Source organism: Aythya fuligula, chromosome 2 (assembly GCF_009819795.1).
Source record: "Aythya fuligula isolate bAytFul2 chromosome 2, bAytFul2.pri, whole genome shotgun sequence".
In the NCBI taxonomy this organism is placed as follows: domain Eukaryota; kingdom Metazoa; phylum Chordata; class Aves; order Anseriformes; family Anatidae; genus Aythya; species Aythya fuligula.
The window spans coordinates 158079525-158104738 of record NC_045560.1 but is presented as its reverse complement, the minus strand read 5'-3'; the positions used below and the strand labels follow the sequence as shown (position 1 = coordinate 158104738).

At 42.3% G+C, this 25214-nt stretch overlaps 1 protein-coding gene across 1 annotated transcript; it reads left to right on the top strand.

Annotated features, from left to right (window-relative positions):
* Positions 1–4537: 4537 nt before the first annotated feature.
* On the top strand, positions 4538–11097 carry LOC116485429 (ly6/PLAUR domain-containing protein 2-like). The gene is made up of 3 exons (XM_032180746.1): positions 4538–4589; positions 9852–9971; positions 10886–11097. The coding sequence occupies exons 1-3, from the start codon at positions 4538–4540 to the stop codon at positions 11095–11097; spliced, it is 384 nt and encodes a 127-aa protein (XP_032036637.1).
* The last annotated feature ends 14117 nt before the right edge of the window (positions 11098–25214 follow it).

Here is a 25214-nt window from a genome sequence, read left to right as displayed (position 1 = left end):
ATGACTAATCTTTTCAATGCACATTATGAATAGAGATGGAGAACACACCTCGGTAGTTATTAACTACTGGAAAATCCTCTATAGGACCCCTATCTCCATATGAAGGTCACTGGCCAGGCAAATGACAAACATGAAGGTCCCACCCAGAAAGAATTAAGTGCTAGGCATAGATTAATCTAAATAATTACCTAAGGGTAAGAAGTCCCTGCATAGAGTTCAAAGGAAAAAAAAAAAAAAAAAAAAGGGCTTAAAAAAAAAAAAAAAAGCAGGTGAATCATTACAAAGAACGTGACTCCTTATAAAAATAAATCATCTTGTTCCCTACCTCTCCATATCCTGGTGATTATGTAAAACATCACTGATGCTGAGGCAGAGGAGATTGATTTAGTGAGGTCTGGTAGGAATTTGGGAAGAGCTGCAAACCCCTTAGACCCAGGGTCTCATCTGATCTGCCAGCCCCAGGTCCTGCACTAGCCAACAGCCCCCATGCCCTAGTCCAATATCAAGGTGAAAACCAGTGTGGAGAGAGTTGCCTAGACTTCTGGATTCAACTGCAGCTCCAGGCTATGGAGGAATGATTGTTACTAGGAATTAAAACCACAGCTCTCTGTCCACTACAGTGCTTTGAGCTTAAGGCTGGTCAGATCAGGGAGGCCAGTGCCCTTTCCCCAAGGGCACCTTCCAGCAGCTCAGTTCCAGGAATTACCTGACCTTTATGGGCTTGAGGGAGTGCTGAAATGTCTCACAAAGCTGTGCCAATATAATGGTTTTAAAGCCAGCCCAAAACGTGTTGGATTTTTGCCATACATTGTAGGGATTTGTAGTAAAATCAATTAGTAGGAATAAGGCTGCTGTGACTAATGAGCTAATGAGTGATGCCTGAGTGGAAATGGCTCCAAGAGAACTGCAGAGCCTGATACATTATTCATAGGGATAGACCAGATTCTGTCTTGGCACTGTTTATTTATTTATTTATCTTTATTTGCTTTTCCAGGTTTCCCTTTAAATTTTAAAGATGTTCCTTATCACAGGTGGAAATGGAGGAGGGCAAAGATAGATGTTTAGTTCCTCTCTTTTTAGGTGTGATGTGGCTCTCATCTCTGCAGAGTTGTGTCCACAAGAGATGGATGAGGGAGATGATGCATCAGAGGTGAAGTTCATATAACTTAATTCCTCTGCACACCAGCAGGTTCACAGATTAGTCAAATCCTCACTGCTGGCTTCTTTAAATGGCTTTCATAGAATCATAGAATGGATTGAGTTGGGAGGGATCTTAAAGATGATCTATTTCCAGCCCCCGCCATAGTTAGGGATGCCACCCACTAGATCAGGTTGGCCAAGTCCCCATCCAACCTTCATCACTGAGGTTATTTTGAAGTTACTAGGAGAAAACCATGAATTGTTTGACAAATCTCCCTTTTAGATTTCTAATACATAGCTTACGTCATGGTTATGATTCACCCTACAACGTGCCCTAACTTAATGTAAAAGATGAAGAAACTAAGATTATTTTTCCAAGGTCATCCGGTAAATCATTGTCGGATCTAAGAACAAACTTCTAAGAACCTGGTTTTAAGGACAACACTCGCTCCTGTTGCTTCCAGTAACTCGTGCACCTCTTATCAGGGCTGCACAAAAATAGCAGAAGAGTACTCATGAAAAAGAAGCATTAACTAGTGGTGAAAGCATGCAGAATACAATGACGGCTCTATTTCTGGAGTTGCTACTACCTTGATCCATAAGCCTAATTAACCTCTCTGCATCTCAGCTTCCTTATATCTGATCTTGATATAATATTTACTCATCTTGCAGGAGTATTATCAGGTTTAAGGTACTTGCAGGTGTGCAGCACAAGCTTAGTGCTAGCATGCAACACTGTTATATCAGCACCCCTCCACCTCTACCTTTGAATCCAATCATAGCTTTTGCTCATATGTCTTTCCTCTATGGAAAGCTGTGGGATTCCTAGCAGATATGGATAGAGATGAACAGAGTCAGGAAAATGGAGGGTTTAACATGATCAAGTCAAGAAGGCTCTAAATTGAAACCAGTACCTGCACTCCAAACACACATCCAGCCCATGCTCCCTGAAGCTCTGCCACAGAAAAGAGGGCATAACTTAGGATATCTTGTCAAGTCTCAGCCTGGTAATTGGGGAATGTGAGCAAGTCTTCTGGGAGATGAGGGGATTTGGAGGATATCTCTTTTGGAGTAAGCGGTGAGGTTATGGGATATTACCTGTATGGATGCAAGTGTCGCAGGACTGCTTCCACCAGATGAAGATGCCTTCTCCAGGAGACTGTTTCAGCTGACCAGGTAGGACAGGAAAGTGGCTTGGCACAGGTTTATCAGGTTGGAAGCAAAAATTCAATTGACCTTTTTCTTTTATTTATGATAAAACATGCTTCAAAAATGCAGCGAATTCTTGTACTTGTCTGCATTTGAGCACACACAGTAGAAAATGTCTTTTTTTTTTTTTCTCTTTCTTCTTTTTTTTTTTTTCTCAAATTCATCTTGTAAGTTGTTGAGGCAGATTTATATAGCTTGTGTCCTTTTTGTTCTTTTCCTTCTCTGTAATTAATGGAAAACCCCCAACACAACACGCTGTGAATACCCAGAAAAGAAGAAAAGGAGTTCAACAAAATGTTGTTTGGATGTTCCTATTACTTCTCGTTATTCCTTTGGTTGCTTGCCAACACTGCAAAGCAATTGCATAAGGTGTGTGTAAAAGAAGAAACATTTCAGGTGCTGCCTAAAGATGCAGATAGGATCAACTGAAACCGTAAACAAGTGACGTATGTTGTCACCCCCCAAAACAACCCTCCAAACAGAAGGAATGCACAGGATTTAAGCAAGGTTTCAGCATTATAAAGATTCTTCCATCCAAAAATGTAGAATGTAATGAAGATCAGATTTCAGATGCACATGTGAAACCAATCATCTAGTGCACATTTTCTGAGGCCACTTAATACCAGAAACTAGATACCACACCCCTTTCCATGTTTAGTTTTTTTCTTAAGAACAAAGCAAATATGATCAGAGTATTTCCCCTTCCTTAATAGGATTATAAAATTCTCCTCTGAACATGATGAATGTTAGACCAAGAATATACTGAAATACCTTTCCCTGGATAATTTAGAGCAGGAAATAACTACCAGACTTTTATAATCAGCATAATGACTTTATTATGGAGCTGCTGTGAAAACAATATGTCTGAACTCATAAAAGCATAGATCATCCAGAAATGTTGCTTGTAACCGAGGCTGGACTTGCTAAAATTATGAGACTGTCATTGGAGCTTTAGGTTTGGACAGATGAGGGCTGAGTTGTTTATTTGGGAAGAGAAGACCCTCAAGACTATTTATTTTTTAACATTTCAAGAACTCTAGTGATATTAGCCCTGAGTGAAGTTCCTCCGGTGGTGTGACCGATAACAAAGATGATGGGAGCATCTCTAAGAATATCTTTGTTTCAGCTTTCTCTTCTTTCTTTCCTTATTAAAAGTGTGTGTTGGGTGTGTGGGGAACATCTGGGATAACTACAGAAAGTCTCTTCTTTACTGGTATTTTGCAATCCCACAGTCCAACTTGCCCACCACATGCAGTAGTAGATAGAACTCACTAACATGGGTCTGGCATAGGAAAGGCAGGTTGATACCTGGAGCAGTAGGATTTGGGGATGAGAAAGACATGGTATCTGGCAAAGAAAGAAGTCATGGGCTTGTCACCATGCTTGGAGAGGGTTGGCTTAGAGCAGAGTGGCTTCTCCAGGCACTATGGTCCCTGAATGGCTTGGGATAGCAAGCCTGAGGGAATTCCTCAGCCCAGACTTTCATGTCCTGGTCCTGCTGCTTTCCCAGGTATGCTCTCACCACTTACACCCCTGAAGGGCAGGGAGAGGAGGAAGGAAGGCAGCTTGCTCCTATCCACAGCCCTCTTAATCCCTGCTCACAGCCTTGGGAGAGGTATTGCGCTATCCCAAACTCAACTGTGCTATTTCCAGTGAGTAAGGGATTGGAAGTCAGCTTTCCCCTTCTTATCCCAGTCTGGCTTCTGCTGAGAGCAAAAGCATGGAGCAAAAAAAGCACATGGGATTTAACACCTTGCTGTTCACAGCTACAGATGCTTTTTCTCAAGGTGTATGGAAACCACCCAGGTTCCTCTAAACATTACAGGAAAATAAGAAATATCAACAAGCTGCAGGGCAAGGCGGAGGTGTTGGAACGATTTAATACCCCCAGGCTTGCACATCATGCCTAGGCACAAAGGATCCAGCTTAAGCACCTCAGCTATTGTCCACCATGTAAACCCTCATTTTCTTCTCCAAGGAACATGAAAAGAAATGACGGTATAGCGGGAGGTGGGGCTTGCTCTGTGGATCATTCAATACATTTATAGCTCAATCAGACTTGTTTTTCCAGTAGAATTGGATCTCGGGTCGGAATCGGTACATGGCAAGGTACCAGGAGGTGTGCCATTAAAGCCAGTGGCGAAGACTGGTGGCAGCCTGGTGATCAGGCAACGAGAGCCCACGCAAGATGAAGCTGCTTCTGCTTCTTCTCCTTGTTGCCATCACTTGCATGGAGTTTGGTAAGTTCCCACTCCAATTTATCCAAACTGCTGCGGGAGGTGAAGGCTGAAAGGATGCAGTGTGCTCTGTTCCCACTGGGGCCTGTGCCTCCGACTTTGAGGAATTTTCAGCAAAAACCTGTCTTGGGAATATTTTCATCCTGTCGGGCATTCAGGATCATCATGGTCTCATTGGGACAGTTATTTCAGGCTCTGTAGGAAGTGTTAAATATGAAAGGTGATTATACTGCATCATTTCTTTAATGCAAATTTCAGTCCACCCTTTTTATGTGTTCTTGCTCAATCCGACTCTTATCCTTTTTTTTTTTTCCCTTTTCTTCTTAATTTATTCTCCTCTTTTGATATTTAACCCTGAAGCCAGCCAGCCTGTTTAATGCAGTGTGTGTAGCGGGTCTCTCTAATTATATGTTGCGCACATAATTCATTAGACTTCAGCCATCAGAAGTGGGAAAGACAGGCTGGGACACAAAGCTGGTGACCCACGTACTGCAGGGATGATTTTTCCAGCTCCATTTAGTAACACAATGCAGTCTGCATGAAGCCAGGAAAAATTTTGCCAGACCACCTTGGAAAAAATGAATGTATTTTGGGAAATTTGCTCCTTTGAGGGAAGATCTGGGGGTTTGTCACCATAGTGAGCGTGACCCCTACCACCCTCCCTGCCTCCTTTCTGTCCCCACTGGTAACCTGCCACCTTGCTGGGCAGACAACAGCAACCTGATATTGGGATCAGTCTGGGACATGGAGGTAGAGAACAAGCCCCATGAACCCCCTCTCTTTGGGGATGCTATGCAAACTTTACCCTTACATTTCCAGTGGGGAAATTCGATTGCTTCCCCTCCATCACCAGCTCCATGGAGCCAGGCATGGAGGGGTGTATGGCAATTAGCTGTTTGCATTCCCAAGGCAGTAGGAAATCCCCTTATCTCATCAGCCCCATATGAGCAGTGATGTGTAGCCTCTACTGGTGGAAGGTGACTGCATGGTGGTCAGAACATCCTGGCATAGACTCCCCATCCTTTCATACTGCCACCAGAGTAGCTTCTTGCTCAAAAATTGATTTTATATTGCTGATGCCAAGCTCAGACCTGCTTTTTTTTCTGGATGTCCAAGGCAAGTCCTATGCAGGGTAAAGAGCTGTGGTTGCTCTTGGGATATTCACATGCCCTGGACATCTCCAGATCCAGCCAGTGCAGGGTCTGGTTTTATGAATGCCTGGCTGGGACAATGACCCAGGATTTTTTTCTTACATATTTATTTCCTTTTTATGTAAGGATGTTTTCTGCCTGCCATCTTTGGGTCTGCAGAGTGGGTTCTGCCAGGGAAGGCAAGTGGATGGAGAAAGAAGGTGGTTTTGGAGTTTTTTTGGGGGGTAGAAGATGGATGCTGTCTGGGGAGTAAGGGCTGGCACAGAAGCTCTGTGTCTTTTTCGTGTAATACACTGACTGTCCTGTTATCTCTAACATGACTTTTTGTGTCTTTTTTGTATAATGCACTGACTGTCCTATTATCATTAGGACACGGTCACTGGTAGTCCAAAGCTTCAGGCAGCTTGTGCTGTACCAAGATCAATGGGTGCCTTATGTGCTCAACACAGCTGCTGCTGCAGAGATCAGTCATCATTGGTCTCTAGGAAAGGGTATATATATATCTATCTATATGTTTCATCATTATATCTTATTCATTCTGGGGTTTCTTGTCTGCTTGTCAATAGGCAGCAGTTCAGAGAGGAAAGCCTTTAATTAACAGAGGATAGATTGGAAAGAAAGGAACTTTGTTGTCAGATCTCCTTAGGGGAAGTGGTCATCTGAAAACACTTCAAGAAACAGGAAAGCAACAGGGTTGGATACAAATTTGGTCTAGGATTAACTCACCAAACTTTTTTTGTCATCCTGCTCAATGAGACTTTGTCAAGAGTTTGGGAACAGAGGCTTCTGTGTGGTCCAGGGCCACCAAATTGCTCATGGCCCACTTCCCCATCCCATTTAGGTAGACATCATCAGGATTAATGCTTTGATTTAGTAGGCAAACATGGGCAAATCTTGGAAACTTCATAGTGGATTTGGCATAGTAGATTCCTCTTTCATCCTCTGCAAAACTGGAGGAAAGCCTGGATGCATCTGCAGAATCTCTGAGCTTTCTTCTGGACATGAATGGGACCTGTGTAATTTTGGCATTTCCTAGAAAGGTAGTTAGAGGTGAATGGTGGAAGATCTACCAATATCTAAGTGAAGATGGCAAAATCTCTAAGAAATTCCAACATCTTTTGCTTATTTATGTCCTCTTTTTCTTTCAGCTCACCAAAAAGGATGTTATATCTACACTGAAATAGTTTAAGGTTTTATATTTTCCTCTTTTAAAGAAGGCTTGCAATTTGCAATTTGTTCCCATTCATTCTATTCCTGTGGTTTCATTTTTAAGCTATTGCATGTCTTCTTGTCTGTGTGTAAGTTTGTAAGCTCTTAAATCAAAAAAAGGGATCACTGCAGTTCTGCTACCTTCCCTAATATATATTCTTCACAAATAGGCCAGACAGATATCCCAGAGCTTGTTTAAAACAGGGTTTTTATATCCCAAGTCTTAAAGTCTTTAAGTCATTGTGTTTCCTCCCTGCTTTGTGAGATGCCAGTTCACTATGACTACTGAAGTACTACTTTTGTGTTTTCTTTTTTATTTTTTTTTAACCTCAAAAAAAAAAAAAAAGATACTCATAAGTATAGCTACTATTTAAAATATTCATCTGTGTTTGAACCTGCTAGTCTGAATAAGGTTAATGAAAATACTAGGTTTGCACATGTTGGGGACAATGATCTTTTTATTTGCCATCCCTTTGATTTAATCCTCTGTATTTTATTTATTTTATTTATTTATTTATTTCAAAGATAAACACAAATTCTGTGGCTTTGACTTGTCAGGGGATGAGTATCATGAAATCTGAGAATAATGACAAAGCTTCCTCTCTAAAGACGCATTTGACAACTGTCAGACAGAGAATTAACACAAACAAAGCATCAGTCCACAGTGAACAAAGTAGGATAACAAAGTGAGCTTTGAATAAAAGCAAGCCAATTGCTGGGGCTACTTATAAAAGGGATCTTTCTGGGTTGTTAATTAGGGTGAAGCTGCAGGTAGCGTATATTTTCATAAAGTGACTTGCTTGCCTCAGCCTGCTCTTATAACAGCTTATTTCAGGTGTGCTGAGATGAGCCAATCAGTTTTCTTTTTTAATGGGGTTTAAAGTATTTTCACCAGGACTGTCACACAAATGGGGTGAGAAGGATTTTCCAGAAAGGATTGCATGATATCAAGGTAAGGTAAGTAGGGCTACTGGCCTGTGATGGTACCAAAATGCATTGCTGTGCCTTCAAGGCATTGCTATGCCTTCAGGTGTCTGGCTGGCAAGTGGAAGAGAGGACCAAGATCAAGTGTTGGGTTCCTCATCAAGACCTGCAGAGAGCAAAGTGCTCTGGACAGCCTGTCCAAAAATGGCTTGTGTTGCCTGGGAACCCTAGGGCTGGGTCATAGAAAACACCAGTCAACTATTTTGGCTTGATGTCTTCAGCTTGGAGTGCTCTGGGAGGGTCAGGAATGCTCTGGGAACACTATGTCATTGTGCACTGGGCTCCTTGGTATCTCACTGTGAAACCTCTCCAGCTCCGAAGACTTTAAGCACTGAGGGGCTCAAGATGTGGTTATTCTGCATGTCTAGGAACTAATTGCAGCCCAACGGGAAAGTGATAAAGGGAAGCTAGGAGACTGTGAGAGATGAGGCAGGGTGAGCTATCTTGGACTGGATTTAGGGTCTTGGGTACCAAACTGCCTTTTAATGGTCTATTTCTAGAGCACAGCAGTCCAGAACATCCCCCCATGCAGTCCATTATTGTGCCCAGAGTCATCTTTTTAAAACAACTTTTAAGACATTCTTCTCATGGAACCAGAAACTCAGGAGAGGGGGGAGGGTCATTTTTAACTTGCTGCCATGGCTCAGTTAATTTAATGGAGACAGTTTCTTCTCTCAGGGACAATCTCCTACCCAAGAGCTCCACGTCTTTGGAGAGAGGTAACAGTGGTCAACACTAGATTAAATTCTCCCTGCTGCAATTCGTACTCAAGTCTGACTTCTCGGTGTGTCCAGATCTCTTTCTGATGCTCTGCTAATGTAATGACAAGGAGAAAAGTAGATGAAGAGAAAGAACATTTGGGGTAAATCAGCTACAAGTGTGTTTGCTGTCCTGTGGGAATAAAAGATAAAAACAACTTGGGGATGTGGTTGGCTGGCAAGCAGAATGGTTAGTGGCTTGTCATAAACATGTGAAGCAGGGCCTATTAGCTAATTGTGATAATGGTTAAAAGAAAAACATCTTGCAAATTGCACAATTGAAGGGTTGGGCTTCTCCTGGCTCTTTGCATGTCTTAGCTGGCTGCTGGCACCTGGGGCAAGATCTTCAAAGAATTCAAACACTGAGATGTTGTGTTTCACTAAGCCTGTCTTGCTGGCATCCAGCCACTGTGCAGAACAGGCAGCCTCGTCTTAGGCAATGCAATTACCCCACAACAATAAGGGAGAAGCAGGTGGGTCAAACTGCTCTTCCTCCTTATATTTGTGAATATAATATTGATCTGTTTGTTTAATCATCTTCATTTATTTTCATTTAATGTTGGGATGTCCCAACACATATACACTGCATGCTCTGGGGTGCAGAACCAAAAAATAAGTAAAATTACCCTTAAACTCTTTTGTGGACTATTTCAGACCTACCTGCAAAAGGGGAAAACAAACAAACAAACAAACAAAAACAAAAAACCAATTTGCCAACCCTCCTTGATAACAAAACAAGAGTAGAAGGACCCAAACATTCAGCAGCCTACTATAGACAGGATTTTCCTGTATTGTTGGTCCTACTGCATGTAGCTCTGTCTTTCCTGACTTGTTATAGAGGGGTCTGAAGCTGAGGCTGTGTTTGGATGCCCAGACTAATGTATTTTTCATTCCCCTTGGAACAAATATGTTTTACCAACCCATTAATGTATGTATGTAATGTATGAATATGTATGTATGTATGTATGTATGTATGTAATGTATGAATATGAATATGTGTAATGTATGAATATTTTAGAGAGTGATCTTCATATTTTACCAACCCATTCCTGTGTAGTGTGTGAATATTTTGGAGAGTGATCTTCTTCAGAGGTTTCTGGATGAGCATGGGCAGGACCTGATGGTCTACACTAAGTCCAGTCTCATGTTTGTCCTCCTTATAGCTGAAACCTTGCAGTGCTACTCCTGCTATGAACCTACATCCGCTGAGAAGTGCACGAAGGTCCAGAACTGCAATGAGAATGAAACCATGTGCAAGACAACCATGTATTCCCTGGAGGAGGGTAAGGGCAAGGCTTCTTTATCCATGTATTTTAACATGAATCTGTGTTTCTCCAGCACAGACCTCTGGTGTGGGGAGCAATACCTTTATGATAAGGTATTTATATAATACCAAAGGTATATGATACCTTTATTATAAAGTATTTATATAATGCCAAACTTATAAGTGATATTTCATGGGGCAAAGAACAGTCTCCTGCTAGTTTCAGAGGAGTGAGCACTTAGGTCATAGCTAATGCTCAACGTTGAGAATGGTTAGAGGAAATGTGTGGACTTGAATCTGAGGTACAGAGCTAGAGAGTTCTGACTCTCCAGAGTGTCTGTATGATTTGCACAATGGGTGTGGGTTAAACAGTACTGTCCTGACCACAGAACTATTTATGATTGCTGGGTGGGGTAGGGAGGCTGGTAGAGGTGAGTCAGGCTCAGTAAGGTGGGAAAGAAAACTTCTGGTCAACTAGAGGCAACCATAAATGACCTTGAGTTCTCTGGAGGTTTCAGGAAGGTATCAGCAGTCTGAATGGTGATCCTACAGGTCATAACCTGTCCAAATACAGAAATGCACTGCTAGGATGGAGGCTTTCTCTTTTGCTTGGTTCATCTGGGAAGGCTCTGGTTGTTTGTAATGGAGAAAGGAGATATGGGATAGAGTTAAAGAAGAGACAAACTGTTTAATAGGACTTTTGTGGGAAACAGCTGATCCAGACAAGGCACAGAAGAAGTAATGCACTGTTCAGCTTAGAACCGCTGAACAGAAACTGTTTCTCATGTTCCTGGCACGAAATGGTCCCATTGTGTTTGAATCTGTAACTAAGACTTTGGAGGTGAAGGTAGTTAACGTTTCATCCAGGAACAAAGAGATTTCTCCTTCATTCCTCCCATTCCTAACTGTTCCTTCTTCCTTGCTTTGTTGTAGTTTATCCCTTTGTGGGAGTCTCAACCGTCACCAAGATGTGCTCCTCCATCTGCATCCCATCTGATGTGGATGGGATTGGCATGACGCGCCCCGTTACCTGCTGTTACACTGACTTGTGCAACTCTGATGGTACAGCTAGTTTGGGGGTCAGGGTTGTCCCAGTTGGCATGTTAGCAAGTTCCCTTTGCGCTCTCTTATGGACTATATTATGAGGAGCTGAGGAAGGTGCCTTTCTGCCAAAGAACCCAGAGAAGAAGAGAATGAACCCCAGCCCAGCTTTGCATTTGGATGCCTCATGGACTACCTTCAACAGCTCCCACAAATTGTGTTTTTAGTACCCACCCACCTGCCATGAGAGAAACAAAGCTCAGGAAGTCCCAACAGTAATTTTTGGGTTGATTCTTCAACAGCTCCCACAAATATAACTCTGGAATTTCTTTGCTTTGCTAATCTGGTTGATTTTAAACTAAAAAAAAAAATCTGGTGTACATGATATATTTAAAGCAAAAGACATGGAACTAAGGGCTTTCCACACCTCCTTAGAGCTTTTTTTTCCCCAGGTATTCACCAGCAGAGTAGCTGAATCAAACAGCCTTCTCAGATTAAATTCACTTTTATGTGGCAGGGCCTCTCCACCCCACAGTTTTTTGTTGGTTCTTTGTTCTGTCTAGATTTCCTTAGTGTGTAAGAAGTTGGACTTCCAAACTATGAAACAGGAGACTAAACTTCCTATGCCAGTGATCTGATCCAAGGAGGCTGAAATCTCTTGTTTTCTGTACCCTTCTGAGCAGAATAAAAATGTTGTGTTAAAATTGTAGTGCTTGATAAGGTTATTTATAGTGCACCTGTCCTCTGATAATTTTTATTTTATTTTACTTAATTTCCAACCAGCTCCACCTTTCATTATTATTTATATAGTGGGATATATATAGTTGGTTTTGTGGTCAGTCTTAGAGCAGATGTGTAAGACAGTTTCTATTATTCCCTACTGGCAGAGGTCTTTCATCAATATTTCTTTCACAAACTCCACTGGTGAGAAACTACCTCTACTGGGAAGATTGGGTGACTTGTGTATGGATTTACTAAATTCTGAATTTGATGTTCTGATTCTTCATTTTCCTATAAAACCCTTTTCAAGATCTACCAGGAAAAATGTCCTCCTGCAATTATCACTCTGCTTATGATATTTGAATTATCACTCTGCTTATGATATTTGAAATCACCAGTAAAGATGTTATTTAAAATCTCCGATGTAGCATGATATTTGAAATCATCAATAAAGGTGCTATTTAAAGTCTTCCGTGTAGCATGTGTATTAGAAGAGGTTTCCAAGAGAGGTGGTACAGATTCCATCCTTGGAAGTTTTCATGATTCAGCTGGATGAAGCCCTGAGGAACTTGGGCTGATATCAGAGTTGAGAGCCTTGATCAGGAGCTTGGTTAGAGACCACCTGAGGTCCCCCTTCTGACCTGATTTCCCTATGATCCACCCATTGAGATCACCAGAGCACAAACACCCTTATTTTCAAGCACAAAGTCTGGCAGACATTTCTGCAGTGATTTTCTCCTCTCCCACATTACTTCCCATTGCCAAAGTGAGATGAAGCTTGGATGAACTGCAGTTCTGGATTCATACACAGCTTCCAAGTGGCTCAAAAGTGGTTCCTTCACTGGAAAAACTTTGTCTTAGTGGCCAGGGTGCTGCACTGGAGATGGTCAGAGAAACAACAACACCGGTTATGGAAAGACTTTGGAAACCAGTTGCAGGCTTGCCTTAGCTGCCAACCTATGCTTTGTAATGTCTTCTGCTTGTGAGCCATGTCCAAAGCTCGGTCCTGAGAGGTGCGTGAGAAGTTTGTGGTTTTCTGCTGAACAAATATGGTAGATGAGGGTTCTCCCTTTTTATCTGCCAGCTCTGGCAATTAGCAGCCTCCAGTTTTGCTGGCCCAGGGGCTGCATGAGTACCACTCCTTTTAGTAATTGCTAAGGAAACACTGTCAATACACCTTATTTCACATTGAGTTTATTCACATTCCTAGCCTTCACAACACCCTTTTGGGCTCCATGCCATCATTTCATTAAAGGTAATTTGTTTCTGTTTTAAATGCTCTACCTCACAGTTTCATTCGGAGCTTTTGTTCTCACAGATGAGCAGCAGTGAGACTGCTTCATGTCTATCTTTCCTACACCATTTACATTATACAGCCCCATGTCCACCCTAGCAGCTCTTTCCCTAACCAAAGATACCTTGCCTAAATCCAGGTATCATTCACGAACCCTTTCTGACCCTTTACTCGCTGTAGTGACTCACTACTCTAGGTACTCTGCTGCAATAGAGAGATGAGTGCTAAAAATCCTGAATGTATCCCATGGGGAAAGATGGGTGACAAATATTCCCACCAGCCCCATTGCCAGGAATTAAACGGGGCCCTTGGTGGTCTTGCTATTGCTAAGACCTAATGCAAGTGACTTGCGTGTGGGTTTTTTTTTTGTTTGTTTGTTTGTTTTTGTTTTGTTTTGTTTTGTGTGTGTGTGTGTGTGTGTGTGTATGAACGGAAGGTTTATTAGGACGTAGCCAGAATATCTAGCTACTCACTCACTTGTCAGAAAAGAACTGTAAGCCAGAAATGTATGTCAGCACTTCTGCACATGAAACCTGTGTTATGTATATACCAGCAGAACTCAGAAAGAAATAAAGCATCACTAGATTTTCCCTGCATAGCACTGCTGTTTCTCAGACATGAATTTCAGATGAAGGTTCAGACTACCCTGTTCTTACCCTGTGTTGGTTGATATGCCATGAAGTCATGGCCCAGAACATCATAAAATTATCATGTCAAAGAGCATTTAAAAACAAATACATCAGGAGCCAGATTATTGTGTTATATTGTTGTTGTAGTGAACACCACTAAAAATACCACTGCAGCCATGGACACTGAGAGTATAAATCATGGGCAAAGATACCGAAAATACTTGAAACCAATCCACTGCTGGGCTTGAAGAAGTGAGCTGAACCCATCTGTCTGGGGGAGCTAGACTCATCTCGCCAAGAAGTTGCACAGAGGAAAAACCATGGTCTTCCAATTTCAAGAACTGACAAAATAGCCCTGCAGCTCAGTAAGCACAGTACTGGCATTGCTAGTAATAGGCCACAGGCTTTTTATTGAGTTTGCAAGTCCTCCGGGCTGAGGCTTGTTAGGCTTGGTCTGGCTGAACTTCTCTTGACCTGACCAGAGCTTTATTTTGACTTTGCTCAGCTGTAATTGCAGTTTTCCTAATTGACCTAGCGGTTATAGTTAATTTGCTTTACTTTTGTTTCTTTTCATATGGTGCAGCTGTAGGGTCACACAGATAGCTGTGACAAGGAGTTATTGCATGTTGAATTTATGACTCCAGCATAATGATGAGGTGTAAAGAAACACAGACCTGGTACAGCAGCAGATGCCTTGAGAGGTGGAAGTGCTAGAGATGGGCAGGTGATGAGAGATGGGGCCATGGCTCTGGAGACCCTTCAGCTGTGAAGAACTCATTGAATGTTAGTTAAAGAAATGCAGACATGTCGGTGGACAAAATTTTGGGATAACAACAAGAACAAAGAATTAAACCTATCTAAAGTGCACCATACACAGTTAAATTGGATGTAAGGTGGACTAAGGAAGGAAAAGCAAGGTATAAATGTGTTTGAGCAAACATCATCAAAATGACCCCCAGCGGATCCTTGGCTGATGACAAAGAATCCATTTCCACAAACATAATCCTCCCTGCAAAGGGTTTGGGATGCAAATGGCTCACACTACCACCCTATAATGTGGAAGCAACATTAGTGGAAAAGTCAACTTAAAAGCTGGTAAAGCGGTAGAAACTAGGAAGTACTCGTATATCAATTTTAACTGTATTGTTATTGAAATTTTTTATTTTATTTTATTTTATTTTATTTTATTTTATTTTATTTTATTTTATTTTATTTTATTTTATTTTATTTTATTTTATTTTATTTTTTTAAATAACAGGATGGTTATCATCTCTCTCTCTCTCTCTCTCTCTCTCTTTTTTTTTTTTTTTTTTGTCTTTACGAATTTAACCTTCACTAATCAAAATGCTTTGATTAGACTGTTCAGATTTCCTTTATTCTTACAATAAATTCTTGAGGTAATGTAAGGTGCATTTCCTTTTTACCTCTAACAAGATTTTGGGCATAACAAAAATAAAGAGACCTCCAGCAGGACATGGAGAGATGGCTAGGTGTACAGATGTTAAGTAACATGGAAATAAGTAGGCCTTATTTCCAACGCAGTTTATTTTGCTGGGGTGCACATCAATATCCTCATGGGAGATGGTCAGCCCACCTTTTGACACTGAAGGCATCTTTGTGGTATCTGAGGAACTCACAGTCAGTGGACACATGATTCTGGGGAGCAGAGATTTAGGAAGTGACCGTAGTGTTGTAGGTAAACATTTGAAGAAGGGCTCCTAGAGAGACACCAAAACCCCTTGGATTATTGCTGTACGTGTTTTCAGTGGGATGTAACACTGAAAGGATGAGGTTATGTCCCCTCTGATCTGGAACAGTCAGAAAAAGAGGAATGAGTGGCATCTTTCTCCTCTCTTTAGTACCATGTCATTGCTTGCAAATGCTTGGAGCGGAAATTCAAGGATGAGCAGTGCAAAAACTTCTATGAGGAAAAGAAATCTGATTATATTATTATGCAAGAGGACTCTTCACGTCAGCAACCAGTGGCATAGCAAGGTGCTACACACTGAAGGTGGACAAATTCAGACCAGAAATAAGGTGCATGCTTTTAACCACAGAAGTCCTTCAAGGTAACAGTTTACCAAGACTTTAGATGGATTATCTCTAAGTGGAAATATTTTTTGTAGGGAGTGGCGTAACTGAGAACAGGACAGAATTACAGTGTAGACATCTACACCTGAGCCATTCCTCATGACTCCCTTGAGAATCAGTGGAAGGATAGAAGCACAATTAATTTGGCCAGGTTACAATTAATCTAACCCCTTGTTAACATCTCATTTAGGACAGAGTAGGCTGGAAACAGCCATTACTTAGTGGTGATTGCTCAAGGGAGCTTGACTAATTCTAGTGGAGACTCCCATGTTAGGAACATCTGAGATTTGGTGGGGTGGGCCCTCCATTTAATGTATTTTAATGTTAGTTCTAAGCCTGGCACCACAATGTGCAAGAATAAAGAACATAGATAGAATAAATATATAAATACATAAATAAATGAATAACATAGAATAAATATGCTAGAATACTGGAAAAGAAACTGGTAAAGAACACTGGGAAAAAAACTAAATTGTGACTGTGTGGCAGCCCTTGATGGGGATTTCTCTGGCTACCTCGGAGCCACAGAGGCAGGAGAGTAGCAAATCGGATGGAGCACAAAAAGCAGCACTTCAGAGAAAATCAAAAGGTCCCAACACCTCAACAGTCCTGAGATTTAATTAGAAGCAAGTGGCGTGAATTTATCACACAGCTGTGTGCTTCGGCCCTCCCTTTCATGATGTGCTTGAACCAAGGAGATTTTTTTTTGAGATCCTCATCAGTTAAAAAGCATTAGACACAGATGATTGCAGCCCCTTCTCGGTGCTCTTGCTCCATGGCTTTAAATTCCATGTCCACGTAGTTGTCATCGCTTTGACAAGCCGCTTGTGGAGGAGGCTAATCTTCCCCTCCCTTCGTTGGCCATGGACGCTTCACCTCTTTGATCTCTGGCCAGTTTGTCAGCATGCATCCTGCATTTCAGCTATTATGGCATGGATCACAGCTCCTGGTTGAGATCTGCTCTGAAAACCATAAAATCTGTGTGGGCGAGGCCCTGTGTCTTGCAGTTGCACCCAGAATTGAAACAGGGTTCTGAAACCACATGGTAATGGTTTCTGGAGCCTCTCTTGCAAGAGGCAGGTAACATAGCATGCAAACCTAGCATACAGCTCTGCTCCCACTAACCTGGTGTAAAAGTTGTCTGCTCCTAGGATACTTCTGGGCTTGTTGCCTCACTGTATACTTTTCACATACACACACAAAAAAAAGTCACAGCAAAGTTTTTGTCTTCAGTTTTGCTGGCATTTGCTAAAGCATAGTTACTTCCTCACCCACATCTCCTCCAGATCCATCTGGTTTATTGTTTTTTTTTTTTTTTTTTTTTTTTTTTTTTTTTTAATTTTGATCCTTCTCCTGAGGGCTGTTCAAGTCATATGCTTTCCCTGAAGGCTTGTCTGCCTTTGTTGAAGAATGAGTCTTTTGTTCAATTATGGCCTCTCTGCCCAGGCTCTCCCAGTATCTTGTGCCTGTTGCCTTTTTTCCTATTACTGTGTATCTTCTAGAAGAGTCTGGCCCATTCTTCTCTATATACTACTGATAGATTGTTGCAGATAGCTGTAAGGTTTTCCTTTTACATTCCCTTCTCATGAGTAAAGAAACCCAGACTCTCTGCCTTTCTTTGTACCTCCTGGGCCCCAGCCCCCTGAACACCTACAACAGACTTGCTCCAGTTTCTCGATGTCTTTCCAGCACTGGTGTCCCAAAGTAGAAGTATTTCTTCTGAGTTTCTTAATATCTCAGCTCCTCAGACAGAAAGCTAGATGCCATTTATCCTTCTTTTCATATTCTTTTTCTCTTCTTTAATTTAGGAATGCACATGGACACTACCACATTCTCTTCTCCCTGTCACAGCACCCATTGCTGCCATCCCGTAACGCCCACTTTGCATTACACATGACCATGGGATTAGCAGCATTTCTACATGAAACCTGGTGGCAACAACATGGCCCGTGTGGGCTGGTACTGCAGACAACGTGTCTTTTGATCTCCCAGAGCAATGAGTGCTTGATCTGGGAGGGAAACCTTGTCAGAGCATGAATGTAATAACACGCACTTTGCAATGACGAGGTAGAGTCACCCAAAATTAGATGGCAGCAACAGCAGCTGGTCTGTGTCACAGTCCTACACAGATCTTCCTACACAAAGGCTTATAGAGTGAGATGAGCAGGGAGAAGAGTTTTGTTTCGTAAAATTTCTATTATTCTATTTTTTTTTTCCATTTCACCAAAGATATTCTGAACTTGCCAATATTTTCAGTAACATTTTCACTGGTAATTACTTGCTCTTGATTGATATCATTAAATAGAAGAATGGAAGTTTTCCAACCTTTCTCAACCTAGAGAAAAATGAAAATGATTTTTTTTTGTTTAGAAAAGTTTTTTTTTTGTTGTTTTGACAATAAAAAATGGAACCTTTTGATTCTGAAAACAGCAAAATCATCTTACTATCTTTCATGTTTGAACAATATTTAAACACTTCAGGGATCTTTTTTGTTAACCCTTTTCAGTATCGGCAGAAGTGGAAAGAGGGGCTGTTAATTTAAGAATGAAAAAACTTTATGTAAATTATCTCAGCGAATGTTTTGAAATGGCAGGAGGGGCAATGGTTCATATCACAGATGCAAGGCATGGAGAACTTCAGGGTGAGGCAGTGTCTGAAATCTGCCTGAGGAAATCAGGTTGGATTTTCCTTGGTCAGTGGAAAGAGAACCCATCCTATCCTTTAATGATATGCTAGGCTGCGATGGGTTGCTGTCAAAGTTTTTGGAGATGTGAATATAACCCAGAGTGATTTGCATTCTCTTCCTAGCTCAGTGCTGTTATGAATTTTGAGAGACCAATCTGGCTGTAACTTGGTGTTTCAGCTACCAACCCACGAGTCCTTCTCTGGGGTGTTGGAGACATCTGAGACAGGCTTCCCGGGGAGGAACCAGGACTCTTAATAAACACGACTGTATGCAGAGCTAAGCTATCTACCAACTAACAACTTCTTTCTCAGAATATATTGTGGGTTCTCCCTCTCCCCAGTGGCACAGTAAAGATGATGTGTTGATTGGGTAGGGGAATACTCTGTTTGGAAGCCTTCCAAGTAAGATCCAGCTTTGTGGACAACATGCAGTAGGTTGGACCAGATGACCTTCAGCCTCAACCAGTTTGTGATTCTGTGATTCTGTGACTGCAGGTATAGCACAGACAAGGAGTCTGGGAGGCAGTGGACACCCTGACCCAACCAGTCCAAATTTGAGACCTGTTATGGCTGCTCATGAAAGCCATGAGAAGCATGGACCTTTCTTGTGATCCCAGTACTCAAAGGGTAGTTCAAATCTGTTAGGTTTGCTAATTTATTCCAAGAGGGGACATGCTGAGAGGCCAAGGTATTTGTATCTTCCTCCTGAGATTTCAGAGGTATTCAGTAATATCTGTGATGGAGTGGAGGGCATGATGTTTTTTTTTTTTTTTCCCTTTATATCCCTGCATAAGTATGACTGCTTCTGATCGTGTTATCTGCAGTATGAAGTTCAAACCACGCTGGTGCTGTCATCTCTGGAAGAGAATCACTCTAATTCCCTGCCATCCACAGAGTGACACAGCAAGGACCTCATCACATCTACTGCTGCTTTCCTATTTGCACCAGTTCTCCTTTACTGTGTTTCTCACCTGTGGGTGAGAAATAGTGCAGACTGTTGCTGACATTTGAAAAGATATCCATCTATAAGCAAAGGCTTATGCTGACATGTAGGGAAAGGTATTTCAAGGGTAAAGAAGAAAGCAAGGAATCATCCCCAGTGTGGATCCAGATCCCAGATGGGTTGATGTTTGAAGGGACCTCTGGGTCCACCAAGTTCCACCACACTGCTCAAGTGTCTGGAGGTGCTTGCCCAGGACCATGTCCAGGTGGGTTTGAAGACCTCTAAAGAGGAGACTCCACAACCTCTCTGGGCATCCTGGGCCAGGGCTCCAACACCCACAGAGCACAGAAGTGCTGCCTGAAGTTCAGAGGGACCTTCCTGTGCTCCAAGCTGTGCCCATGGACTCTTGTCCTGACCTGAGCTGTTCCAACTATTCTCCCCACTGGCTGCTGTTATTTAATATATGAGCAGACTCTATGTGAGAACAGATTTGTCCTCCCCTTCCACAGCCCCAGTGCAGCAGCATGACCACAAGTATTGTTTTGCAGAAACAAACAGCTGGGATCATGTAGATGGAAGTCCTGATCCAAAGCCCACAGCAAATTACATAAGTTGAGAGACTTTCGCCAGGCTACAGTTGGTTGATGGTGGTGTGGTAAATGAACCATTTCTCATATAGTTGCCCTGAACTGTCAACCTTCCTTTATTTATGGATGAACAATGTTATTTATTTATTTATTGTATTTATTTTATTTAACAGAAGTGTTTCTGTTCTTTGGGACATGTTTGCAACCTGCTTTTGATTGTCTTTGGAGTAATTAATCATTTAACAGTGTTCAGAAACCACACAGACTTTGTTTTTTATGTTTGCAGAGGGCTTTGGTTCATTATCGCATGCAAGGATGCACAGGCTTATGTCACGGCTTCTCTGGCTGTAAAATGGGAAGAATATTTATCACCCAGCTTTGATGTGGGAACCCTCGTGTCTAAATTCAGCCTCTGAGGGAAAGTTGCTATAGAGCTTCAAAGCGTTGTTTCTATGATTTGTTAGCTTGGCAATGAGCCCTTGCCAATTATCCCATTGCGATTTGCATCCGGGGAGCTCGGGAAACTTTCCAGATTCAAAGGAACACTTTTTTCCTGAGATAAAGATCTCGGAGGAAGTCTGAAGGCTGGCTGCAAATGTTGCATTCTTCACCTCCTGGAACCAAAGTCTAGAAGCCCAGCGCATCCTTGTCCTAGTTATCAGACTGAATTATAATATGTGGCTATTTATAATGGAAACCTACATCTCAGTACCAAAAATAGAGAGGAATGAAACCTCCTGAGGAATAATAATAATAAAAAGAAACACGTTAGAAATAACAGTGCTGCATTTCAAGAGCTGCAGGTATCCCGTGGACCTGGTTTTCTTTAAAAGTAGTTTCCTCTGGTGCTGGCTCACCCCATTGGACCTTTCTACGGTCAGGACAGAGGTTGGCTCAGGCCTTTGGGAAGATATTGGACTTCAATGAGAGAAACGAAGGTTAGAAATGAGGGATGGGAACAGGACATAGATGGTCGCATTTTCTGCTGGATTTGCCCATGCAGCAACCTTCGTCCACCAGTCCCCGTGGGACAGTCTGTCCCTCGTGATGGGGGCACCCAGGTCACAGCAGAGACTTTTCTCAGGTCTCTGAGTACCAGGGACAAGAGGAGGCGACAATGCCACTCCACCTCCCCCCAGATTAAGCTTGGGGATCCTGGAGACAAGTGACTTCAAGCTTCTGGGGGTGTAGAAGTAAAGCTTGACAGCTAGCAGGCACCCGAGTACAAACAGAGCATTTCCTGGAGTAATTTCAGATGCTCTTACTCCTCCTTAGTAAAACAATCATGTTGCCACACATTAGTTCAAGCTTTGCATGATTACAGAATACCATAAAACCCATTAAGTCTCCCTTGGCCTCCAGGGCTGTTCAGATCATGCCAAAGTAAACAAAGGAGATAATTGAGCAGCTACGGAGCTACAATCACAGAGGCACAGCCACCCACCCAGGCACAGAAACCAGCATGGTCCCTCTGCCCTGGCCTCCCCAAAACCCACAGCCACCCCCAAACATCTCCCAGCCCAAACAGGGCTGGCACCATGGTTTAGGGGTTGAGGGGTGGCTATGCAATTTGTGGGCAGGATAGAAAGGAAAGGAAAGGAAAGGAAAGGAAAGGAAAGGAAAGGAAAGGAAAGGAAAGGAAAGGAAAGGAAAGGAAAGGAAAGGAAAGGAAAGGAAAGGAAAGGAAAGGAAAGGAAAGGAAAGGAAAGGAAAGGAAGGGAAGGGAAAGGAAGGGAAGGGAAAGGAAGGGAAAGGAAAGGAAGGGAAAGGAAAGGAAAGGAAAGGAAAGGAAAGGAAAGGAAAGGAAAGGAAAGGAAAGGAAAGGAAAGGAAAGGAAAGGAAAGGAAAGGAAAGGAAAGGAAAGGAAAGGAAAGGAAAGGAAAGGAAAGGAAAGGAAAGGAAAGGAAAGGAAGATCCATTTACACATTGTAACTCTTTGTCTTGTGCCGCTGCATTTTCTATAGGGGGTAGATGCACTTGTGTGACCAAATGATAATCCCTTTATCAGAAAGTTAGTGCTTGACTACACACACTTCTTTGCCACAGACCTCGTGGCAGAGCAGTAGCCTGGCAGGAATTGCGTGTTATTACATGTGGAAAATATCCCATGTCTGCCAACTTTTTTTCCCGAGTCTGGGAGGATTTTTGTGAGGTACCCTAAAACTGAATTTCAGCCTTGTGTATGCATCCTCATTGCTCTTTTGATGCACAAAACTTTCCTTCCCTGTCCCATTTAGGAGAACCAATAAATCAAGAGGACTCCAGTGAGACAGTTGTTTGAGTTTTCCATCAGCCAATGATTCTGAACTGCCTCCAGAAAGGGGTAAAATTCTAGCTCAGAGACTGCCTAAATCAAGCACCTCTCATTTCCTTTATCCAAACCAACTCTGCTCTGAGATACTGATTAAAATAAATAAATAAATAAAATAAAATCCCCAAAGGATCCTTTTTGTGAAGCCTTTGTAGCTCGTGAGATCCTGCACATAGCTTGGAGCATCCAAGACAACCACGGCTTGAAGATGACATAGTCACAATTAATGAAAATTACTGTGTTTGGAGAGTCAGTCTTGCAAGGTCAGATCAGCACAGGCTGGTTTGTTTCACCTAACAGAGCATCTTGGACAGGAATGACAACCCATAGAAATACCATATAAAGATGGGGAGAAACAAAAGAAATATTTTATTACATGTCTTCCAACCTTTACAGCAGTGAGGGTCTGGAATAGCTTCTGCCAGCAGAGCCACAAACATGAATATATTTCAGATTAATTTTTTCCTATGGAAGAAGTGATAATAAGATATAAGGATAGGGGCTGAGTCTTTTTAGCTTATGAAGCCCTTTGCAAGTGCTACTTGAGGTTAGCAGTAAAAGCCTCCAAAAGCTCCTAGACTGGCTTCCTATGCATGAGGAACCCAAACTAGCCTGCGAATCTTTGCACAGGGCTGGCAAGGCAAAAGGGAACTTGCAGAAAACCCCGTTGTGATTTGAAGACATCAGCAGGTAAAAAAATCTCCTGGTCATGTGCCCCAAAAGCAAAGATAAACCAGGCACCTCTCTCCAGCTGGATATGGCAGCTGGGTACAGCAATTTATTTAAAATCTCTTGTTTTCTCTGCATAAAGACAAATCTCGTACTATTAACTCTCCCTCTTCACCAGGACGGCTTTCCTCCTCTGCTGTAAGTGCGTCAGAGTCTGTCACCATCCCCTGGGTGTTTGTTTCACTTTCAGATTTGGATGGCATCCCAAACACAGCGACAGCTGCCTTTACACTGAAAACACCCCTTCCCCTGTGTCCTCTCTCCCCAGGGCCAGGAGATGGGAAGCAGCCAGAAAAGACAAAAACCAAATTCTGGCTTGTTTCTGTCCCAGCTTTATGAGGACACCAGCTGAGGTACAGAGTGGCAGGGTTCAAATAAAGGTGCAAAACTTCTCCCAGACATTCAAGGTTGCTATTTACTCAGCTCCTTGCAAGCCCAAATGTACTGCAGAAACAAATGCATCAAGCAGAGTACCTTGACGTGACTCCCCCTCCTGTTCCAAGCCATCTTTTTTTTTTCTCCCATTTCCAGATTTTTGTGTAAAACCAATTTATTGTGCAAGGAGGTGAAGGGATGTTCACTCCAGGGCAAGGCTGTGTGTTAAAACAAGAGTTGGGCAATGCTTCTGTGCTATCATTGATGTGACTGGGGGCACATCAAGCTGCTTTCACACTGGGGAGGAATTCAACATGAAGAACATAGTCAACCTTTGAATTTAGAGACCTGCTGGACAAAGGCAGCCTGGAGGGTTCTTGTTAGGATAGCTGGGTTTGATTTTGGAACTGTGGCCCATGGATTTCATATACCAGGGCTTTTAATTCCCTTTCATATCATGGATCTGCATGGATTTCCACAATATGCCCAGGAGGAAGTAGCTTAAAGCTAAGTCTTCACTGGAGATGTGTTACAGGACAATGCCCGGAGTTACCCATGTATGACATGGGTCACATCCCATATCATTCCTGTATGTGTAATAGGGGCAGACTGGGAAGGGGATTGGGACCAGATTCTCACAGGTCCAGACCAACCTTGGATAAGACACAGAATGATTAAAAACCTTGTATTTTTTAAAACCTCATGGCAAACTTGAGGCTAGAACCCCAGGGAACAGGGATGAAGGTCTGCAGGGAAGGTCTCTCTGCCACATCCTTTGCAATATTCTGAGCATCCCTCTTGAGTTCTTGTGCTTCAGGTGACCCGAAATGACTTTGCTGAATTGAGATACCAACCACGATGCTTTCTCCCCTGCTTCATGAATATCTCTGCCTCAGTCACTCAGAGGTTTTCTTTCACCTCATTTTTAGGGGTTTGCCCTGTTCTCAGACCCGGGGCGGTACTGAATAAAGAGGTTTAGGATTTATTTTTTTTTCCCCTGCAGTCAGAGATGTGGGAACTGTGCAGGAGAGACATGAAGACATCCGAGAGAGGACGTGCCAGTGTGTCAGAGGCAGCCATTCCTAGTCAGCCACGGCCTAATGTGGAAAAACAGATCTATTTTAAGAAGAAAAAAACTTCACATGATAGATTTTAGATGAGAAATAATTTGGGAGTGATATTGAAAATGATATTGCTCCTGCTGCTCTTCAGTCCTGCCAAGCACGTTCTATAATTAATAGCTACTTCAGATGAAGTGACTTTCTTCTGAACGTGCAGTATTAAACATTTAAATCCCTATCTGTAAATATAAGACTATGGCAGATATCTCCATAAGCCTTGCAGCTACGTGCTAATGTATATTTATGTTCTAGATAGGTATTTTTAGCAAGAACTACAAGTTCTTTCTCTATTTGATTACATCAGAGCTCTATTTTACATTAAGCGTCTGGACTGTGCAAATATCCTCTTCCTTTTTTTTTTTTTTCTTTTTTCTTCTTCTCTTGGAGTTTCACAATAATTTCTGCCCTCATCTCCTCTCTTTTGCTTTCATGCCCAACTGTATTAATGCACCTTCCATGAGGGCTTTATGGGTTTATTTTCCACTCCCTCCCTGCACAGACAAAATATCTAAAATTAAAAGAAATCAAGCAGCCAAACATCTCCTGGTGTTTCCCACCTTGCAGCTTGAGCCAGCCTGCAATCAGGGCACACCAGGATAACCACCACTGCTCACATCTATGTGTGATGCGAGCAATGTCTTGCTGCGACTTGTGGAAAGTAACTGTAAATGATCCCTGCTGGAAACCCCATTCCTCGAAGTATTGAACACTCTGGTTGTGTAGCTTTGCTCTCCCA

Excerpts from the sequence above, each read along its gene's own strand:
- LOC116485429 (XM_032180746.1), top strand. The coding sequence starts at position 4,538 with ATGAAGCTGCTTCTGCTTCTTCTCCTTGTTGCCATCACTTGCATGGAG. Across the intron at positions 4,590-9,851 it reads CATCACTTGCATGGAGTTTG|CTGAAACCTTGCAGTGCTAC; the intron begins GTAAGTTCCCAC and ends TCCTCCTTATAG. Across the intron at positions 9,972-10,885 it reads CATGTATTCCCTGGAGGAGG|TTTATCCCTTTGTGGGAGTC; the intron begins GTAAGGGCAAGG and ends GCTTTGTTGTAG.